The sequence below is a fragment of the Colobus angolensis genome, unplaced genomic scaffold (genome assembly GCF_000951035.1).
Source record: "Colobus angolensis palliatus isolate OR3802 unplaced genomic scaffold, Cang.pa_1.0 Scaffold26, whole genome shotgun sequence".
Classification (NCBI taxonomy): Eukaryota; Metazoa; Chordata; class Mammalia; order Primates; family Cercopithecidae; genus Colobus; species Colobus angolensis.
This window is the reverse complement of record NW_012115821.1, coordinates 9,843,799-9,866,517: the sequence shown is the minus strand read 5'-3', so window position 1 is coordinate 9,866,517 and position 22,719 is coordinate 9,843,799. Positions and strand designations below refer to the sequence as shown.

At 36.3% G+C, this 22,719-nt stretch overlaps 1 protein-coding gene across 4 annotated transcripts; it reads left to right on the top strand.

The window, feature by feature from the left end:
• Window positions 1-1,028: 1,028 nt before the first annotated feature.
• Window positions 1,029-16,342, top strand: LOC105515394 (chromosome unknown open reading frame, human C3orf14). Of its 4 annotated transcripts, XM_011947199.1 has the most exons (7): window positions 1,088-1,111; window positions 1,339-1,466; window positions 1,775-1,886; window positions 2,520-2,584; window positions 3,985-4,108; window positions 13,444-13,518; window positions 15,363-16,342. In XM_011947199.1, the coding sequence occupies exons 4-7, from the start codon at window positions 2,532-2,534 to the stop codon at window positions 15,489-15,491; spliced, it is 381 nt and encodes a 126-aa protein (XP_011802589.1). In that variant the 5' UTR covers window positions 1,088-1,111; window positions 1,339-1,466; window positions 1,775-1,886; window positions 2,520-2,531; the 3' UTR covers window positions 15,492-16,342. The 4 variants fall into 4 exon arrangements, with proteins under 4 accessions (XP_011802587.1, XP_011802590.1, XP_011802589.1 ...); XM_011947197.1 differs by lacking the exon at window positions 1,339-1,466 and having other exon boundaries at window positions 1,029-1,111; window positions 15,363-15,756; XM_011947198.1 differs by lacking the exon at window positions 1,339-1,466 and having other exon boundaries at window positions 1,099-1,289.
• The last annotated feature ends 6,377 nt before the right edge of the window (window positions 16,343-22,719 follow it).

Here is a 22,719-nt window from a genome sequence, read left to right as displayed (position 1 = left end):
GAAAAAATAAAGCAGGTGGAGGATAGGGAGCCAGGATGTGAGGATCTTCTTATATTGGAGATTAAAGGAATGGTCCTGTGAGGAGGTAGACTGAAAGATACAAGGAATCGAATCTATAAATGTCTGAAGAAGGGGCTTTCCAAGCAAAGGAAACATTAAGTGCAGAGGTCCTGACGCAAGAGCTACGTTTTACGTAAATATTCTGGAAGGAGAAAATTAAAAATACACCTTGGATTTTGGAGTCCTTAGCTCTTTGTCTTTTACCAGTAGAGCATCCTTTATAAAGAAAACAACTTTACCTCTCTTGAACCTTTTCTTCCTCTGTATATTAGAGAACTGACACTACCACGTACTTCAGTTACTTCAAGAACAAAACTTAAGAAACGCACGTTACAGCCACGAGATATTATTACAAAAAGCTCTAAATTAACAACCAAGTTTGTCTCCTTGGCTGTCAAATGAAGCTAATGGTGCCCATTTCACAGGGCGTTGCGGGGACTCAACGAGATAACCAATGTAAACATGGCGAATGACACTCAGAAACCCCTCAAGGCGTAATCCAGCAATACTGCTGTCAACGCGGGGTCTACCAACAATGAGCGGGCAGGGGCTCTCACTGCTCTGCTCAGTATGAGACACCCAGGACGAAGCACCTCGAAGCTGCTTCATATGCACTCGCTGAATAAATCGACTGTAAATTCCACACACTTTAGAGTACTTTGCCGAATTTTTCGCACTTCTACATTCTGCTAGGACATTCCAGCTTCTAAGAACCCAGCTTCACTCTCTAAAACTCTTTCAACATATGCAGGTCTCACTTTAAAAGGTCTTGAAATAGACTTACTACCAGACTGCCTTTCCTTAGGGTTCGTAAAGACCCTTTCAAGTCACCCTCCCGCGCGCCGCGTGCCACACGCCCACCTTCTGGTTGCCGCGACTACACCTCACGAACCTTTCGCGCCCCAAGGCTGCCCTTTATAAAGATGCAGTGACGTCACCGCGCGCCGCGCGTGCGCAAATATGGCAACGTGACCACGCCCTGGCCTGCGCTAAGGCCCCGGCGTCGGCGCAGTAGCTGGTGCCTTCCCGGAAGGGCTCAGAGGCGGGCTCGGTGAGTGGAGTCGGACCGTGGATGGGTGCCCTGACTGCCTTGACGGTTGCGCAGGGGCCTGCAGGACCGCTGGGGAAGATGTTGTTAACGTAAAGAGCCAGGTTGATGAGGAAGGTTCATGAGTCCTTTGGGTGTAAGCGGGAGTTGGGGCGGCCGGAGGGCAGATGACTCAGAGAAGGTGCGGATCTTCGGTTCTAAGGGAGAATTTAATTTGGTTTTGTCTAAAGTGCTGATAGCGGGCCTCACAGAAAAGTTACCATGAGCCGACTTTCCGGGATTCCCTTGGCGCTGTGTTAATTGGCCTCGTTGCGAAAGGAAACCGAGAGGAAGGCGGCGAGGATTGGCCTGCGGTGATGTTAGCTGAAAATATCTGTAATTAGACCCTGGAGGGCGGGCCTGTGAGCGATTGCTGTCCGCGGTGCTGAAGGAAAGGCAGCCACGCCTAGAGAAGGAAACCTAATGAGGGCAGGGCGGTGTTTCCGTTTTCCTTGGCCGGGTTCAGCGCCCTACACTCAATAGGCATGGGATTTCTAGCGGGGCTGGACACTCGGGCGGTGTGTCAATCTTTAGACAATCTTTATAGAGTGCATAGATGTTTAATTTCATAAAATTTAGGAAAGCTTTATTTCAGGAAGGAATTTTATTCCTCTTTTTCTCCCTTAGGGCAAGCACTTTCAGCTTATAAGCCCAACCAGATGAGTTGTCTGCAGTTTTGGAGGCCTTCAAAGCATTTCACTAGACCTCTGTCTGTATCGGTCCAATGTCTTTAGCCAAGGTGAGCTTGCTCGTTGTGTAAAGTGTGCCATGAAAATGGGCTTTCCTACACTCCACAAATGAGAGTGCTGAGCAGCCAGGGGAAGGGGAAGTTATCTATCTAATTGTGCTTTTCCTCACAGTTACGCATGAAAAGTAATTTCCTATTTAGAAGAGAGATGGTAGAACTGGGCACTCTTCCAATAAAGGAAAGACCTTGAATTTCCAGTTGGTTCTCATACTTGTTTGCCTGCCTTTCTGTCTATGTGTGTTTGCACATGCATAAGCGATGGTGTTCCTGTGTTGAATTTTACAGAGCGGATTTTTTTTTCTGTTGATGCAATAAAACGTTTACTAGTCTTAGTACCAGCTGCTTGTTTGTTTTTAATTCTGATTAAGGTTAGAGTCTAGAAAGAAAAGAGGAGACAATACGAAATATGTTGGGTTTACCTAATTCACAGTGTACTTAGATGTATCTGGCATGCTGAATAAAAATGTGTTTAATTGCGTCCTTTCATTTTATACATTATTACATCTTAAGTTTTCTTTTCTCTTCTGAGAGAACCAGTGGATTAAGCTACTAAAATAATCAAATGTTGCAAAGCTGAGGACATGTGGTAGAAGTAACTTTAAATGTTTTTATTCTTTATGACAGCTTTGATTAAAGATGACTTCCTTGTTTGCTCAAGAAATTCGCCTTTCTAAAAGACATGAAGAAATGTAAGTTTTTTTTAAAAGGATGATTCAGATATAGAAATTGAACTAGCTTTCTTAGTGAAATATTGTATGTACAGGATGACTTAAAAATTTGAAAGCATGTCATTTTAATTTTCTGACACTTAAGAGGTTTTAGTGTTAGGGAACGTCCTTGTTTCTTATGAATAAGCAAGATTAAAAGGTATGTTCTATGTATTTTTACTCTTTGTAAGTAATATATAGATAAATTTGCCCCTCCTCCCACCCCTTCTAGGCTCCACATTGGTATTTAATGGGCTTCTCTAAACCTCTTACCCAGGACTGGCCTCATGGGTATATGACTTATATACAGTCACAGGTCCTGCATTTGGTTTAATGCTCTCGTGCCATTGTCTTATATCATTTTGGACTGGACCCTCAAATTGTGTAGCCAGTCCTGCTCTTTGTTTTGTATTATTCACTCTTTTCCTCCTCTCTCTGTGGGCTTTCAGGTTTTCCTTTTCTTTAATTAATTACCAGACATTCTTTCCTTGGCTCCTAAGATACTTTCCTTACCAAAAAATTGACTATTCATAGACTTGGGATTTTAATTCCACCTTTAAGACAGCTTGATGAAACACAGTGTTTCTTGAGAACCTCCACAACTATTTGGGAAACAGTTTGTTGTGTATACTAACTTATGTATCTTTTAATCATCTTACATATTGTCTTAAAAAGAACAAAAATGTATAAAATAAGCATTTGACCAGCAAGAGACTTTTAAATTATATTATATGTAACAAAGTAGTTTGAAGATATTTACTTGTAATTTTTTACATCTTTCTTCAATTACTGTTTTACCTTGTTGTGAGTATGCATACATACACACAGCCTCTCACTCATATATCAAACCATCGTCTTTCTCTTGGGAAAAGAGGGAAAAAATATTTTTATTGCTTCTTCAAACATATGGAAGTTTAGCACAATTCTAAATGTGTAACATGAGATTCAGGGGTACTGAAGTGTTAAGCAGAAGGTTTCATATAGCAAGTTATATCAATGTATGTGTGTCGGGAGGTATATATAACTATGTGTACAAAGGGATATGTATTACAGTTTGCATTTTCACCAAAAATTAAAACATATCTTCAACATTCTAAAATAATTTCAAAAGACCAGAGAGGCTAAAAAAACAGAAGTATGTACTTATGGCATATATAAAGAATATGTTAATGAAAATAAAAATGATTTTAACCAGATTGACTTAAGACTTATTGAACTACCTCAGATTTTTCACTGTCTTATTAGTTGACATAGTAATTGACTTTCAGAATAGGTTAGAGTTGAAGTGAGGTGTTATTAAGAAATGAATTTTTTATATTGGTCAAGTAGTAAAATGTTTGCTTTTAATTTTTTAACTCTATATAATCGTCATTTTCTTCTAGAGTATCACAAAGATTAATGTTACTTCAACAAATGGAGAATAAATTGGGTGATCAACATACAGAAAAGGCATCTCAACTCCAAACAGTTGAGACTGCTTTTACAAGGAACCTTAGTCTTTTAAAGGTAAGTTTCCATGACTTGAATATAGAGATTTATCCCACCTTCTCAAAAATCTTTTAGGTAAGTTTCATAATATTGATTTATATAATTTATTGGTTCTGAGTAATAAGTAGAATTACTAAAGCAGCATCTTTTTTTAAAGCCCATGTCAGTTAGATAAGTAACATATGTATCCTCATTTTTTTAAATTAAAAAAAAATTGAACTTTGTTTGCAATCAACTAGAAAATCAATGACTACAGAAGGAATTGTAAGGTCACCCTTTTGCAAGAAGTAAGAAATAGAAGATGTACCTTTCCATCTTTCATCTTCTTTTATTTGAAAGGAAATCCTGAAAGGCCATAAAGTACCTATAAGCTATTGAGAGCCAACTCACAACTATCAAACATCATAAAAACAAGAACAATTTGATTTTGCCTGACTAGGCAAACACACAGAATTCATATCTATGATAACAGATTTCCCAGCTCCCTCTTGATGGATATGGAGGAGTGGTCAAAGTGTATGATTGTGCGGGGCCTCACCATTTGGCCAATGTGCCCATTTGGAGTAGAATCATATGTGTAACATTTTTGGCTGCTTGTTATACTTTGCTTCCAGAATTGTATGGCTTCATCCATAATTAAAACCCTAAAGTTTGCTTCCATTCAAGCTTCCAAGAGATCCTATGACTAAAACATTTGGTAGTAAGACTATATTATTTAAGTTATAAAGCAGTGTTTTCAGTTTTTTATTGTTAAATATTTTCATCGATAGGCATGATATAGTTATCTTCTGTCCTCACTAGAGGATAAAGGAAGAGGAAAATTCAGTTATCTTCTCAGCTTCTGGCAGTTTGATCCACAGTAATTTAAGTCACAGCCATAGTGCTACCAAAGCATTCTATATTGCCATATGTCTTACTTGCCCAATGGTGTTAGCAATATTTATTTTTAAATGGAAATATATAGGATAATCTGGAATTTGCTCTGAAAAGTTAGAAAAACTAAATTAGAAGGCTTAATTGCTACCTACCTGCAGCACGTGATATGATATTTAGTTTTCAAGCATTTTCCTTTTAATGAGCAAGTATTTGATGAATGCTTAGAGGGTCCTTACTGTTGAGCTAGTTCTGGGCAGAAAGTAGGGACAACAAAATAAGTATAAATCAGAGCTCTTGATATCAAGAACCCAGAGACTTTGTGTGATCAAACATTAAATTACATAGAATAGAGTCAGGACTACAGAAATAAGAATTTAAAAAATTTTTGAGAGCTAGAATATTCAAAAAGGTCTCAAAGAAGAAGCTAAGCCTAGCCTGTATTTGAATAGGCAGAAGGCAAGGCATACTGTTGGATTCTTACAAAAGAGCCAAGACCAGAAGACTGAATGACCCTGTTAATGATCCTGGGAGTGTGACTAACTAGCTTAGAAATTCACAGGAAACAAGGTTGGATATGTGTTATCGGACCAAAGAAGTTGAGACTTGATGTGTAGACATAATTCAGTACTGAAAATGACTACACAAAAGAAAAATATAGACTTATATAAGAAATAAATGAGTGGGTATTTAAGGAAGATTCATTTGCTATTTAGATGCAAGATGATTTCAAAAATGGAGAGAATAGAGTTCAGAAGGGTAGCTAAGAAATCATAGTCATACATATATAAGGAACATAATGAGCCTGGTTTCACAGTTATGAGAAACTTCAATTTGGTATGATATTTTTCCCCTGATTATCAAAGTGAAATATTCCCACTGTAAAAGAAAAAAAAATTAAAGGGTAAAGAAGACGAAATAGCATACCTTCCATATCATCCCGCTGATCTAAAATTAATATATTTTTGTATATTTTCTTTGAGTATTTCAGTAAACATTTATTGAGTACCTATTATATCACAAACACAGTGCTTGCTGCTAGAGATGCTGCCTCTTCTCTTTTTTTGCATTCTTTGAGTCATTGCATATGCAATTTTTCAAATCCTACTTTCCCTCATATGTTTTTAAACTTTTGAAAGAATTTTAGTGGCTCTACCATAGAAGTCATTATGAAAGTAAAATAAATGAGACTTAGCCAGGCACAGTGGCTCATGCCTATAATCTTTGGATTATACTTGGGGAGGCCAAGGCAGGAGGATCACTTGAGCCCAGGAGTTCGGGTCCAGCCTGAGCAACACAGCAAGACCCTGTCTCTAAAAAAGAGTTTAAAAATTGGCTGGACATGGTGGTGCATGCCTGTAGTCCCAGCTGCTTGGGAGGCTGTGGGAGGAGGTTCCCTGGAGCCCAGGAATTCAAGGTTACAGTGAGCTATGACCATGCACCGTAGTCACTGTACTTGCAGCAGAGTGACAGAGTGAGACTCTGTGTCTGGGGAAAAATAAATAAATAAGACTTGATTTCAGAATTTTGAGTTGGTAGACACTTTAAAAATATGTATATTAGATTTGATTCTCATCTAATGGTATTTAATTTTTTTAGCATTAAAACTTGTTTTCATGTTAAAATAGATAAAAGTGGACCCGCTTTGGGTCAAAGCCCCACCTGTTCAGTCTTTCCTTGACTGCTCAGCTGTGGCTTTAAGGAACTGTGAAAAACCACTGATCTGGGCTAATTCCTTAATTTAAAGATGAGGAAACCATAGGGCAATTACTCCTGATACTACTTGTTCAGGACAGGTTAAGTTACATCTAGGATAGGTACTTCAGAAGTACAGCTACACTTTAAAAATGGTTCCAATAAAACTTGAAAGCATTTCTGTACTAAGAGTACACAATATGGATGACCTCTATTAACATCCATTACTTGACCTTATTTAGATCTTCTGACCAATATAATGAACATTAAAAAGGAATGAGATTTCACTTTTGAAAAGGACAGTATAACACTAGCATTTTGGAATGATATGGTTATATACTTTAAAAAGCCAAATTTGTTCTGAAAGTAGTATAATATGAGTTAAGTGAAATTGATGGATAAAAGATACAAAAATCAATAGTAATTCTAGGTATACAACTGGAAAATATAAGAAATTACATTCACATTAGCAAAGAATTCTAAAATACTTGGGAATGATCTTAACAAGGGGTTTGCATGATTGGTGTAAAGACAGTTATTACTCTGAAATGGAAGATTTAAAAAGAAAACTTACAAGGAAACATGTGCCTTAATCCTGGCTAGGGAGACTATTGTTTTTTTCAAGTCAGCTGTTACACATACCCTCTGAATTGAGTCTTTGTAAAAATTACACATAAAATTAAAAAACACAAAATTATTTTTAGATTTAAGTAAATTCCAACAGAATTCACCTTGAACTCAATGTCTGTAAATTCCTTTGGAAAATAGCAGGAATATAAAATATCAAAGAATGTATTTTATAAAGGAGCAGTGAGGAAGAAACCAATTCCATCAAATATTTGCACATATTAGTAAATTAATAGATATGAATGCAGGTAGTGAAGAATAGGCTTCAGGCAGTAACTATCATAAAAGATAGTGAACTTTGAAAACACAGGGTGGGTGATTTTTCCCTGCTAGTATTAGTAAAATGGAATTTATCTGCCTTTTAAGAACATAACAGAATTGGTATAGATTTGGAAGAGAAAGAGAAAATTGTGTTTCTATAAATACTGCCACAATGTAAGCTGACATCTCTCCCCGTGTACCTACCATAAAATTTAGTTTTATCTAGAAAGGCTATTCTATAAGTTGGGCCAGGTGCAGTGGCTCACGCCTGTAATCCCAGCACTTTGGGAGGCTGAGGCAGGCGGATCACGAGATCAAGACCATCCTGGCCAACATGGTGAAACCCCGTCTCTACTAAAAATGCAAAAAATTAGCTGGGTGTGGTGGTGTGTGCCTGTAGTCCCAGCTACTCAGGAAGCTGAGGCAGGAGAATTGCTTGAACCCAGGAAGCTGGGGGGTTGCCGTGAGCGAGATCGTGCCACTGCACTCCAGCCTGACGACAGAGTGAGACTCCATCTCAAAGAAAGAAAAAAAAAAGGCAATTCTGTAAGTCAACATCATCTCAAGAGTAAGCTCATGAGTAAGCTGGACAAACACTCCGAGGTGAGAAAGAATGAGAAAGTGCTGCAGCCGGTGAGAGAATGCTTCCACTGAAGAACACCCTGGAAGCCTTCATGGGGCAGTTGGCAGTTAAACAGGGACTTCAACAAACTGCCACCCAAGATGGCCGGTGACTTACAGGACCCTATCTCTCTTCTTTCCTTCTTAAATTTCTCACCTCCAATTCCTTGAAGAATATGTTTAATAAATGCTTGCATGTTCCTGTACCAATGACCCTGTATCTCGTGCTTTAGTATCTTATGTTTCATATCCCAGAAATTGGCCCTCCAGCAACTTAAAGGATTAAAACTAGCCTGGCCATAGCTGGGTTCACTGTATATATTTATAGTGAGGGATTAGATTTCAAGTTTTGGAGAAAGTGGCATGTATAGGGATAGGGAGAGAAAGAGATCTCAGCATGTGACTTTCTGTGCTCATATTTTACCTTTCCTAATCATGAATCAACTCATTTAAACATAGCCTTCTCAGTTCTGCCATAGAGTAACATTTATACCATCATCCACACTGGGAACTTGTTTTTTAATTGTTAAAAGAGTTTCAAGCCTATATAGAAAAGGGAATGGAAGAATGTACTTACATGTGCTTATTACCCAGATTCAATAATTATCGAAACATGGCCAGTCTTGCTTCATCTATATATACCTCATCCCCTTCCCCAACCACTGAGATTATTTTGAAGGTATTCTCCAGAAATCATATTGTTTCACCTTTAGCTATTTCTGAATATATCTGTATTTTTTCAGTGTATATCATTAAATGATAAGGACTATTTTACTATTTTAAGCAAAATCACAATACTATTATCAATAAGAAATTACCACTAATTCCTCAAATATTCAGAGTTCACATTTCTCTGATAAATCTGTAGGCATGTTTACATTTGTTTGGATGAGAATCCAAATAAAATCCAACATTGTAATTGATTGATACGTCTCTAAAAGTACCCCCTGACCTTTTCATCCACTTTTAATTTATGTGTTAAAGGAATTAGGTCATTTGTCCTATGCGTTTCTCAGTTTGGATATTGCTAATTACATCTCTGACGTATCATTTTGCATGTTCCTGTATTCTCTGTAATTCCTATAAATTGATCTAGAGCTGTGCTGTCCAACAGAAGTATACTGTGAGCACGTATGTAATTAAAATTTTCTAGTAATCACTTTTAACAAAGTCAAAAGAAACAGATGAAATTAATGTTAATAACATTTTCATGAGGTATATACAAAATATTATTTCAAATGTTTCTACCAAATGTAATTAAATATCCCATATTCTTTTTCTTACCAAGCCTTCCGAATTCAGTATATGTTTTGCACTTACAGCACATCTTAATTTGGACTTACCACATTTTAAGTGCTCAATAGCCACATGAGGCTAATGGCTATCATATGAGCAGTGAAGTTCTAGAGGCTGGATCAGATTCAGGTTCATTGTTTGGGGGAAGAACATTTCCATAATTCCTGGCTGTCTCTCATTTTGGAATGTTGGCAGTCATTGATGATCATTGCCTAGATATATTCATTAGAGGTTGAAAAAAGAATATTCAAATTCTTTTATTCCTTCTCTTTCAATTGCTTGTTATTTATATGAAAGAGAATCTTCCCCTCATCACTTATTTGGTTACACTGAAGTACAGTTCATGTAGGAAAAGGTATGATGACTTCTGGACACTTTCTCTATAGCTTTCAAAATCATAGTTTGGTTCTCTGACATCCTCTAATGGTGACGAATAAGGTGGTATTTTGTTTTTAGTTTATCTGGGATTTGAAATGTTTCGATCCCTTGCAATTTTTAGTCTTATTTATGCCTTATGTGTCCCATTTTTACTATGAAGTTTACTCGTAGCCTCTTCAAGTTAACTCCTGAATGTCTTTGACATTATCCTAACAGTCTTTGATAGTTTCCTTTCTTTATGATGTAATGAGTTATTCCAGGCTCATTAGGTGCCTTTGCTGCCCAGACCTGGAATTGGCCATTGCTCCAAGAAACCCTGGTTCCTTTTGGCAGGAAATATATTTAGAGCCCTCAATCTGGGTACTAAGAATGCTTATTGCAACTTGTTTTGTTGTTACTGTTTAAAATAAAATACATCAAGAGCTCATAACAGTATCTCCAATTCAATTACACAATTGAAGATTTAACTTAAAATCGCTGATCTTATGCATCTGCCTTCTTTTTCTAACACCGAAAATCTGTTTGCAAAGAATTATTCTATGATACAGACATGGCTATCACCAATAATATGATTACTGAGAATGGTTTTCAGTAAGATAACTTTTACAATTTCTTTTGTCCCCAGGGTATACCCCCACAAAGGGTGTCCAGTCAATACTGTGTTCTAAGAATACTTGATGTAGCTCTTCTCTGTGTGGTTATACCACAAACTACATAATAGTTAGATTTGTCACATTTCGTTTCCAATTTGGAGGGAATTGCTTTTTTATTTGTCCTACAACTATATAAAATTTTAAATGTTCTAGTGGCAAGTCTATAAGACAAAGGAACAATGTATAGTCAAGTAAGTATCGCCTCCCTTTTCACCCCCCTTTTTCCTTTCCCTCTGCCTGCCTCGGGTACCTTTTTTTAAGAAAAGTTTTGGTTTATAATCAGGAAACTTTTGCATCTTATGTATTCATTTAATGAATATTTAATGCCGAGTACACGCCCTGCACTTTGTGAGATACTCAGATGCATAAATTTTGTATGGGACACAGTCCTTACCTTCTGGTAGTATATAATCGAAGGAAAGGTTCTTATGTGGAAGTATTAGGGTATAACTGGCTACAGAAGGCTAGGATCAAATTGCAAAGTTGTTTGTTTGTTTGTTTTCAGTCAGGCTAAGGAATTCATCCTCTATGTAGTTCATCCTCTATGTACTGGGTACATAGAGTGGGTACACTTCATCCTCTATGTAGTGGGTACTGATGATTTTTTAAGTCTAGGGAAAGACATATGCAAAGTAGTTCTTTAGAAAAATGAATTGATCCCCTCTTAGGTATGGATGGAAGTAAAACAAGACATACTGTAGGCATGCATCATACAGTAAGTACTCCTCAAGTATTTGTTGGATGAATAAGTGTAATAATAAGGCCATAGCATTGGGAATGAAATGGAAAGGCTAGGAGAGATATCCTGAAAGAACAATTTATAGACTTTTGAAAATTTAAATGGCAGGTATAAGAAGAGTTAAATATAGAGTATAGGTATCTGAGGGAAGAGAATTCCTACTATTTTTCATTCATTATATCCTGTAGGAATAAGATGAGCTTAGTTTCATTTGGTTGAGAAATAAGGGCTAGGAAGAAAGGTTAGCCATGCCTCTACAGTAAAAGTTACTGAAGCTAGATAGGACACAGTCTTGAGAGAGAGAAGGTAAAAAAAATATGAGAACAGCTGCCACAGATCTTAAGAAAGCTCACACTTAGGAATAAGGGGAGAAAAATTAGACAGACAAAGGGAAAGAAAAGTAGGAATCAGAGGTGAGCATGTCTTCTAAGAAAGCAAATATCTCTTAAGCTAAGGAATAAGTTTTTCAGAGGCCTGATAATTTATAGTCAGAATACTGCAGAGATAACAGTCAAGTGTTTAACCATAGGCCTGCTTTACCAGGCCATATGTCTCCTACTTGTATCTGCTTTCCCATTTAGAAATCTGCTCTCCTATAAGAGATATTAAATATCCTTATTTTCTGGTTTTCAAGAAAAATGTTTATAATATTGTCTACAATGCTAGTGGCACCAAGATCTGCCACTAACAATAATCTTATAACTTCTTCGAGTAATGACCATAATTGGACTTGTGATTATTTTATTTGTGTTTATTTGATTTATAAAGGTAAAAAACATTTTTCCAGGACCTTATAACATCTCAATGTAGTCACACAAAAGTTACTAGGCTTCTGTATCTGTCATAGCATCAGCATCAAAACCTCTTTAGCATGCATCTTAGCTATAAATTTCTGGTATGGGATAGACATGCTAAAAATCAGCTTTTTTCCCTAAATTCATGGCTTTTTTCCTTCAAATCACCTTCCTCCAGACAGCAGGTGCATTAATGGTTGTGCAACTTTGGGGAGTCCCTTTAGGGAATTTCCTGTTTTTCCCTTTTACATTTCACACCCATTTCTTGCTCCCGCCGCTACCATCTGCTATCTCTTTTCTCCTGTTCAGCATTGGCTTCTTCACACCCCACTCCCACGCCCTTTTCCATCTCTCTCCGTCTGTCCAACAGCCCTCTACTTAGACTGCTCCAATGCTTGTACAGGAATCAGATAACTTTCTCTTTTCTATCAACTCACTAAGCTCAACAGAGAGACAAAATTTATATGGCCTGTGACCAAGGCCACTGTGAACTTGACAGACATAAGTGGGCACAAGACAACATGGGTGCTGATTTTGGGAGTGTTTATTAGACAATGCTCAAGTGTTTCACTAAAAATTTGTGGAATCCTGCATTTCTGGGCATTTACTTCATGTATATATAAAGATAAGAATATTTACCAGGGTATGAATTAAGTTTAGTTACCTTGGTGTTTTTACAACTATAAGAGAAAAATACACATATCTACAAGTAAAACTACACATTAAAGCATGGTGCTTGAATACTTTCAGCTGAATGACCTACTAGCTAGCAATAAAACTTGGCATTGAAATTAGCTTAGAAAGTTAGTACTAAAAAAATCTAGATAGTATAATGAAAAGGTTCTTGTCATTAAGTACTGAGGTTCCTCACTGAGCTTCCATTAAATATATGGAATATTTGCATACATATAACTTTTTTAATTGAACATTGAACAAATGAAATGTGTGCCATTGATACGCTATTTACATCTTCTGGAGACACTAGAACTCTTCACTTTTAAGATTAGCACAGGGTGGGTCTGAGTATCTGACTGTTTTTATATCTGAATATTTTATTATTTTATCCTTCTGGCTGCTTTTAGTGATGTAAGAGCTACATTAATGTGCTGAACACTATTATAAGACACTCTTTTTGCATGAATTACTGACATTTACTAGCTATTCAAAAGTGAAAAGGCAGAACTTAGAAGTACCACCTCCCCTACCTCTATTTCAAAATAAGAAATGCTGTATTCTTTATCTGAAATGGATTAATTGAACAATGATCAGTTTTCCTACAGTGGTGTGCCTCCATCCATTCAAACTATATCCAGAGAAGAGTGGAGGTGAGAGATTCGGGATATAGATATTGTTTGTACAGGTGCCATTTGTTTTATGTAAATCCACTTGAATATAAAATGCCGATATCTGTTACAGGATATAGAAGCAGCAGAAAAGTCACTACAGACCAGGATTCACCCATTTCCACGGCCTGAGGTGGTTTCTCTTGAGGTGAGCATCTTAAGGAACAAACGTAAAAAGAGAGACTCTATCAGTAGCACACTACAAGGTAAACAATGGTTATATGTATTTTCCAGATATATTTATTCAGTAAATTAAAGAAGATATACCTGTTTGATCTTTTTATGTCCACAGTACTATGCTTTATACATAGGAGGTAACTGAGAAGTATCTTGATTTTTAAAAGTTTAGCAATTGGAAATTTTATAAAGATGGGGATCTTTTCACCTTGTCACTTAGAAACAACTATCCTGTTAAACCATAACAGACAATGTGCACTAAATCATGAGATGACAACACACCTAACTCAAATGCTTTTGCTGCTTGCTGATGTTAGAAGTAGCAGTTCAGTCCCTACACCAAAAATTTAACCAGAGCTAATTAAATGCATATTATCATACAATATAGTATGGCTTTTGTCTGTTTTATTTTGTTCAGTTCAAGAACAGATTGGGAAGATGGTTGGCAAAAATAAACTATATTTGGTATATGAATACGTTTGTGATGAATGGGAATTTACTACATATAGAATAGTTTCATTTTGTATTTTTAATGACCTTTCTCAAATACAGGTTTTGCTTTCTGGGGATTAATAGACTCAAAATTAGAGGCTGAGAGTTTTCCCCTCAGTTTTCTGTGTCATCTAGGGTAACAAAACAAGGCAGTGATCAAGGATACAAAAAACTCTGGTACAAAGTTGTATCTTGGACATGTCTTTTTCTTTGTCTGATTCTCCAATACCTTACTCTGGCCTATACAGGACCCACACAATGGGAGTTACCTCAACTGCGAATGTCAGGGAAACTCCCAACGACGGGCCTCAGATGGCATTTTTCTTAACTAGTCTTGCACAGCAGGATGACCTTTACTTTAAGTATGTCAGGCTGTTTCTCAGACCACATGCATAGATATATAGACATATAGAATCCCTCACCATTTTCAACTTGCAGAACTGCTGTATTTAATGCTTGGAGTGAATATTTTTGTGTTTCTAGTGCTAACTCATTGGCTGAATTTCCAAAAATGAGATTGCTAGTGATGATCTAATATCAGTTGCCCTCCTATGACACAGGGCTTTGGGCAGTTTAGTTCTCTTTGACCTCCTTAGGGCAGTCACCCAAGAAATCAAAGCTAGACACAACATGCAGTGTTGCATGAGCTTCTAAAGCCTATAGACTTCTACAGTCAGACCAATAATACAACATCTCAACTTCCAAGCTATTTGTATTAAAAATGATTAAATTATATTGACATTTTGTCATCATAAAAATGGGGAAAAATTATAGTGGATATATATTTCCTACGCAAGGGTCCAATGTATCTGATTCCTGTGCTATAACACACTAGTTATATTTCAGTTCCTGATCTCATCCCAGGTCAAATCTTTTGATGTTAATCCTGAAGCATGATTTATGTTTAATAATTTCATTGTAATAATTTCAGTATGGGGTAATCATTTGGTATGGGATTTGGAATACTAAACAAAAACATTTAATGATTATATCACCATAAATGATACTATTGGCAATAATCATGAAGTTGGCCACAAGAGGGCGTGTAAAATCACAATAAAATTCTAAAACCTGTAATTCTGCCAGGCTCTGGTTTTACTGAGAAATTTGAAAATTAACACTAGTAAGTAGCCAGATTTTTTTCTAAAATTAACATAAAATATTCTGTAGAGGAAATGCATTCTACATATATGTGTGTGTGTGTGTGTGTGTGTGTGTATATACACGCACACACACACTTAAGTGAATAAACATTTAGACTATTATGAAGAGCCAAGTTCAATTGCTTGATATGCTTTTTTACTTTTGAATTTTTTTTTCCAGACTCGTTACTGGGCATCAGTAGAAGAATATATTCCCAAATGGGAACAGTTTCTTTTAGGAAGAGCACCATATCCTTTTGCTGTTGAAAATCAAAATGAAGCAGAAAATACCATTCAAAATGAGGCATAGCGATGACTTATTCACGTGCTATTTCAAAAAGCCTGTTTAATAAAGCTTAATGTTAAGGTGTATGTAGGTTATTGCAGGAACTTTAGGAATTAAATATGTTCATATTCTTCCATTATCTCCTAAGTGACAGTGAAGATATGAGAATTTACTGGCAAGTCTCATGTTATCACCTACTACTATTTCAAGGTCATGAATTTGCTTTCCTCCAAACCCATAGACGTGTTAAACACTAATATTAAAAAGTGGACTCTTTATTAATTAAATTATTGTCAGTGTTGTGTGTGTGTTGTTTAAAAAAAAAAAAAAATTTTACAATCATTCTCCTCTAAGCAGGTATCTTGGCTCTGGTTTTAAGTTTTTTAGAATCCTTACTTTTTAGGGACAACGTATAGGATCAACATGGTTCTTTTTTTTTTTTTAACCATTATTGTTTCTTTTAACAAATTAAAAGACAGTGACACCTAAAATAAACTGCTTTAGTAAAATAATGTATGAGAAAATAAATTCATAGGATTTTGTCCCTCACAGATAACCAAACTTCTAAAAGTTCTGGAGACAGAAAGAACTGAACTATAAAACAGTCAATAAGTAGCCAGTTTCAGGAAGACTCAGACTTGGTTTGAAAAAGGATGCCTTTTAGAGCTGGGAATGGTTATTGGATTTTGACTTGGTTATTTAAGGATTGCCAACCTTGTGAATGCACATAACCCCACTCTTGTCTTTTCATCTTTAAACTTTCCCTTCCTGCTTCCTTCTATTTTCATTATTCCTGGAAAAACTGTCAGTCAGAAAGTGTTGGGTCACAACCCTAAACAGCTTTGAGATTCCTCAGTCCACCACTGCTTGATCACAAAAAAAAAAATTATGACTTTCCAACTGTAGAGGCAGCCTCTGCTAGTAAAGGGTACCTATGCTATATTACAATGAAATATTTGTTTTAAATTTCAAACTGGTTTGTGTCTTTAAAAGAAGACAATAGGGAAAGCTAAATACACAGCAACAACAACTATATCGAAATGTCCATTGTGCCCATAAGTTCCTTTAAACTACGATCTTGGAAATATCCTGTTGAGTGGGTGTCGGTGTGGGTAACAATAATGTTGTTTTCATAATATGTGCTGGCAGATTAGCACGCTTCTCTACAGTGTTAACAGTTGTAATTAAGGAATAAACAGCACAGGGTGTCAGTCCGATGACAATTTCATCTATAGTGTCACAATACAAAATGTCACAAAATATTAGAACTGTTACATAACTATAAAAAGTATCAGCTTAAAAGCTAAAAGCCTTTGAAAAAAGAAGACAGAGGAAGGAAGAAAAAAGAAAACTGGCATAGCAACCAGAACAATTTTATACCTTCTCAAGAATGTTCTGTCATGAAAATAAATTGATAATTTTTTTCTCTTACATTACAGTTTGGTTTCTAGCCATCCAGTTGATTTAGCAGGAGAATGCAGGTTTTTTTAGCAGCTTTGAATTGGTAAACAGATTTAGATGTAGTAGAAAGGAACATGAGGAAGTTTTTTTTTTTTTTAACATCCAATCTTTCCCAGCATATGCACATAAGAAGGTGAATGAAGCAATGTGAAACTTATTTCTCTTTAGTCAAGTGAAAAAAAAGGCTAAACATTTGTTAGATGGTAAAATATTGTGTCAAGCGAGTAGGCACATTCCAAAATTACACAGTGGTTGATACATTAACATCCTCAAATATTTAAGCGTACACTTCCTTTGAGATCTGTAAATTAAATCACCAGTAGGTTAGATTAAAATACAAAACAAATGGCAATCTAACCATCTCAAAAAAGGTTCAGGTTTTTTTCTCCCCAAAATTGAGGACTTGCTAAATAATTTTTGAAAAGCATAAACATAATACACCCTGGGTTATGATCAAGGGCAGAAGGAAAGGCATTTCCAAGGCTCCTGCTGTAGTGTTTTTCCCATTTTTGTTAATACCTCAAAAACTCCCAGAGATGACTTTATTCCTGGCCCCTCCAGAACTCCCCTCCCCACCCCCACCTTGTAGACTGTAACAGATTGCACCACATGGTGTCTGTTTAAAAAAAAAAAAAAAAATTCCCATAGGGACCTGGATATCCCATTAATGGGCTTTATATTCATCATGGCAAATTAGCTTTACACAGGAATTTCCAAACATTGTTTTCTGTTAAGAAGGGAGGGATACCATATATAATGTATATTTTTTCTACAATTAGTAGGAATCAGACAAGGAAAAGGAAATGTCATCTATTCATACCTTTCTCTCCAAATTCAGTGTTCTTTCCATATGCTCCATTGTACTCCACCACTCTTCTCCATGAAAACTATGAATTTATGTTTTCTTTTAGAAAAATGGAGTTTTCAAAATGAAAGTCAAATAATTTTTTCCAAAGCCATTCGTGGACTGTTGCAAATGCATAAATATTCAAAGCTCATTTTCTGCAGAAACACTTCTGCTATATGAAATTATTAAACTGTAAAATGCTAAAGATCAGAAGGAGCTACAGTTTTTCTTTAAGCTTGAAAAAAAATAAAATTTAAATACTAAGGAAAAAGCCTAATACTCTGGAAACCAGACATCTGGTCTTTCTCATGCGTAGGGAGCAGTGTGAATGAAAGTGAAGCAAATGGACAGTTTTTTTCTGCATTATGCACAAGGTGTTTTAAATTGTCAGCTTAAGGTTTAGATGAAGATAATCTCTAACTCTGTTTACAATTTTTGCAATTTTGCATGATCCCCTTTTTCCATAAAAAATAGTGAATATGTGTGCATATTTATTTTGAATCAATATTAAACTTATTTTGAGATTACTTTGTCACTTCTGAGATAATTGGAGACACACAGTGTGTGCATGTGTGCGTGTGAGAGAGGGAGAGACAGAGAAACCAAGGATTGCTATCACCAATTCAAGAGGAAGATATTAAGCTCTAAACACACCGGGAAGTAGGTTTTTAGTATGTAAAGTTAATGCACAAGGCCATAAATTTGGCTTATCTACAAAATATAGTCTTCCCTCTCCTTTCATTAGTGTATTAATTTATCTTTTTTACTCTAAGCCAATTCACATCTTTTTCTTTTTAAGCTAGTCTTTTATTTAAAACACAATAAAGTTTTCAGTCCTGCTAAGGAGTTCCCCACCTCCTTTTCACGCGCCGCCCAAACATAAAGTTAATAGCTTTATGGTTTTAAACACTATACATTTCAATAGTCACCTTTTTTTTTAAGCCTATTCCACTGTAATTAGTATAAAGAGATATCTTTTTTAAAGAGTTGCTGTCCAAAACCTATTCTTCAGAGAAGGTAATAACCAGGTGATGAGTTCAAGCAGAAAAAAACAAGTATGTGGAAAATATGTAGGAGAAAAAGAAGAGAGTACTTTGGGAAACCTTCAAGCTGGAACAAGGGTCCCTCCCACCCCCATCCTACCCCATGTGTTTCTAAACACACTTTCTCTTATAATTTAGAAGTTAATTTGTCTATATGGGAAATTTAATTCCCCATTGTTAATAAAAGGGCATTTAGAGTTTTCTGGGACAAACATGGGGATGTGTCAAACTTTGGCAATTAAGAAGAGGATTGATTTGTGGATTTGACACCTGGCATTGTGATCTCCCTTTCTAACTGGATTTGAGATTATATCCTTACTAAAATCCAAGAAAAGGAAAATGACTCCAACAAAACCAGAGGCTCAAAATGCTTCCGGACATCACTTTACCTCACAGAGTCAAGTTTCCCTGCTTACAAAGAAAAGGGAGCCAGTCCCCTAAGTTATAGTAATGTTTTAAAGTTCTTGCTATTTTAAAAACTGAAATTCATGCCTTAACAAAGAGACTGAGAGTCTGCAAAGTAGTATCTAGATTGACTACAGTAAAAACCAATAAATAGTTGCACTGAGAGGAAACAATGAAATGTTCTCACTTTAGAAAGTGATGACTTAGTTTCTTTTTTATGTAACTGGTCATGAAGACTTCACTGTAAAAATCAAAGGATTTTTTATTTCTCCCCAAATCTAGGTTATCAAAGTAGAAATTTTTCTGATGTTTTATACAATACCACTTTGGGACCAATGCAGTCAAATTAGAGGGAGAAAAAATTCCTTTCATATATTTTGTCTAGAACATCTCTAGCTTCTTTCGTCTCCCAATACCACTTAATTGTTTTTCATACCGTGTTCCAGACATTTTTAAGGTCTGTAGAACTTACAAGCATTTCCTTGTACTAGAATACTCTGGCCTAGTAAAAACAATACTAAGATGTTCAAAAGAAGCCAAATCTAGAGCCCTTTAAAATGATACCCAGTAAACACAGAGGTAGAGAACATTTGGACACCATCGATTCATTCATTCATTCATTCATTCATTCATTCATTCATTCACAGATCTTATTGACTGCTTTCTGTGTAGCAGGCACAGTTCTAAGCACCAAGAATACAGCAATGAAGAAAACAAAGCAAAAAAAAAATCTGTGTCTTCATAGAATTTACATTCTGGTAGAGGCAGCAAGTAGACGGGGCTAAAGGCAGACATAAACAACAGAAAAGTAATATGTGGTATATCAGATGGTGAGAAGGGCTAATATAGTATGAACATCTAAAATGTCTTAGTACAAGAAAATAAAGCAGACTTTGTAATTTTTCAGTAATATGATAGAACTGAGAGTCTCTTTTCCTATTCAAGGATCTTGAGTTGAGGTTTTCCAGTGAAGCAGGATTTCCACTGCTTCTTATTTGTAAGTTGTGCAAGCTTAATGGATAGGTTTATGATAAAGGATAAAAAAAAAAATTCTCAGTACTTCCAACAGATATTTATACACAAACGTTCATAGCAGCTTTATTCACAATAGCCAAAAGGTACAAACAACCCAAATGTCCACTGATGGATGAGTGGATAAAATGTGGTGCCAGTATATATGACGGGACATTATTCATCCTTTTAAAGGAAGAGAATTCTGACACATGCTACAACATGGATGAACTTTGAGGACATATGCTAAGTGAAATACGCCAGACACCAAAGGGCAAATATTGTATAATTTCACTGATACGAAGTACCTAGAATAATCAAATTCATAGAGTGATAGTTGCTAGAGGCTGGGCAGGGAGGAAGAATAGGGAGTTAGCATTTAATTGGCATACAGTTTCAGTTTGGGAATATGAAAAATATCCAGAGATGGATGGTGGTAATGGTTGTACAGCAATGTGAATATCCTTAATGCCAGTGAACTATATGCTTTAAAAGGGTTAAAATTTTTTATATTCTGTGTATTTTACCATGACAAAGAAGTCCCTCACTAAACTAAACATAACCTGAAAACTTCCATATTGTAAGCTATTTGATTTAAATCTTATTTGTGATCATATATAAGCACACATACAAGCAAAGTTAATTCCTTCTAGAAAACTTCTATAAACATTGTCCTCCATGTTTTCAAATTCAGTTGAATGTCTGCCTTTAGAAAGGTTGGTGTTCTGAGTTTTTGGTTGGTTTGTTTTTGTTTTGTCTATGAAACTCCTTACAAACAAGCTTCTAGTCCTGGTTCTGCCATTAATTGCTGCTCAGTTTCTTCAGTGAATTGAATTGGATCTCAATTGTCTAACAGAATTTTCTGCAGTGGCGGAAATGTTCTCTATCTGTGCTGTCCAATATGGCAGCCACTACCCAAAGGTGGCTATTAAGCACTTGAGATGAAGCCAGTGCAACTGAGAAATTTAAATTTTATTTAATTTCAATTATTGGAAAAATTTTAAGTATGCTTGGAACAACTTGGGCATGTGAATCTACTTTTTCAACTTTAAATTTTATAAAATCTCAAAAGAGATCAAGTATTTCCAATGAAAATTTAGCATCCCAAATGGAGGTATGCTGTAAGTGCAAAATACACACTGGATTTCAAAGAGTGATACAGTTTGTCTGTGTCTCCATCCAAATCTTATCTTGAATTGTAGCTCCCATAATCCCCATGTGTCATGGGAGGGACCCAGTGGGAGGTAACTGAATCATGGGGGCGGTTTCCCCCATCCTATTCGGGTGATAGTAAGTCCTCACAAGAGCTGATGGTTTTATAAGGGGCTTCCCCCTTCACTTGATTCTCATTCTTTTCCCTGCTGCCATGTGAAGAAGGATGTGTTTGCTTCCCCTTTTCGCATCATTGTAAGTTCCCTGAGGCCTCTCAGTCATGGTGAACTGTGAGTCAATTAAGCCTCTTTCCTTTATAAATTACCCAGTCTTGGGTGTATCTTTATTAGCAGCATGAGAATTGACTAACACAGACAATAAACAAAGACATATCATTAAAATTAATTTTACCTGTTTCTTTTTATGAAGTAGCTACTAGAAAATTGAATCTTACATATGTAACTTATTTTATATTTTCTTGAACAGCATTAAACTAAACAATTCCTAAGAGTCCTTGCAATTCTCTGAGTGAATATCTTTTTTGTTTGTTTGGTTTTTGGTTGTTTTGTTTTGTTTGAGACAGAGTCTCACCCTGTCACCCAGGCTGGAGTACAATGGCACAATCTCAGCTCACTGCATCCTCCGCCTCCCAGGTTCAAGCGATTCTCCTGCCTCAGCCTCCTGAGTAGCTGGGACTACAGGCGTGCACCACCACACCTGGCTAATTTTGTATTTTTAGCACAGATGACGTTTCACCATGTTGGCCAGGCTGGTCTCGATCTCCTGACCTCAGGTGATTCACCTGCCTCAGCCTCCCAAAGTTCTGGGATTACAGGCATGAGTGCACCCGGCCTGAGTCAATATCTTTATAAGCATTTTTTTAAAAGCATCCTAATATTTGACTAGAAGCCCATAATTGCTGAATTTAGGGGAAAACTTAAGGTTAAATATTTAATTAATATTTGTATGCTTCCAACAGAATGCAAAAGAAGGATGAAGGTAAATGAAAGTTTATAAAGCCAGAGTAACATGAGCATGGTGGCTCACACTTGTAATCCCAGCACTTTGGGAGGCCAAAGCAGGAGGAATACTTGAGCCCAGGATTTCAATACCACGGTGGTCAATAGAGCAAAACCTCATCTCTATTATTATTATTATTATTATTATTATTATCATTATTACTTAAAAAGCAGAGTGTCATTTTGTTCTCAGTTATATTCGAATGTGTGCTTATTTTTAGAATCCCAAGTCCAAGTGGAAAGCCTAGAAGACGTTAAATGCTCAAGAAGTATTTTGGGTTGGCCGGGCGTGGTGGCTCACGCCCGTAATCCCA

Bases quoted from the DNA above. Each gene is read 5' to 3' on its own strand.
- LOC105515394 (XM_011947200.1), top strand. From the start codon at position 2,532: ATGACTTCCTTGTTTGCTCAAGAAATTCGCCTTTCTAAAAGACATGAA. The intron at 4,109-13,443 runs GTAAGTTTCCAT...TATCTGTTACAG, and splicing joins GGAACCTTAGTCTTTTAAAG to GATATAGAAGCAGCAGAAAA. The intron at 13,519-15,362 runs GTGAGCATCTTA...TTTTTTTTCCAG, and splicing joins CTGAGGTGGTTTCTCTTGAG to ACTCGTTACTGGGCATCAGT.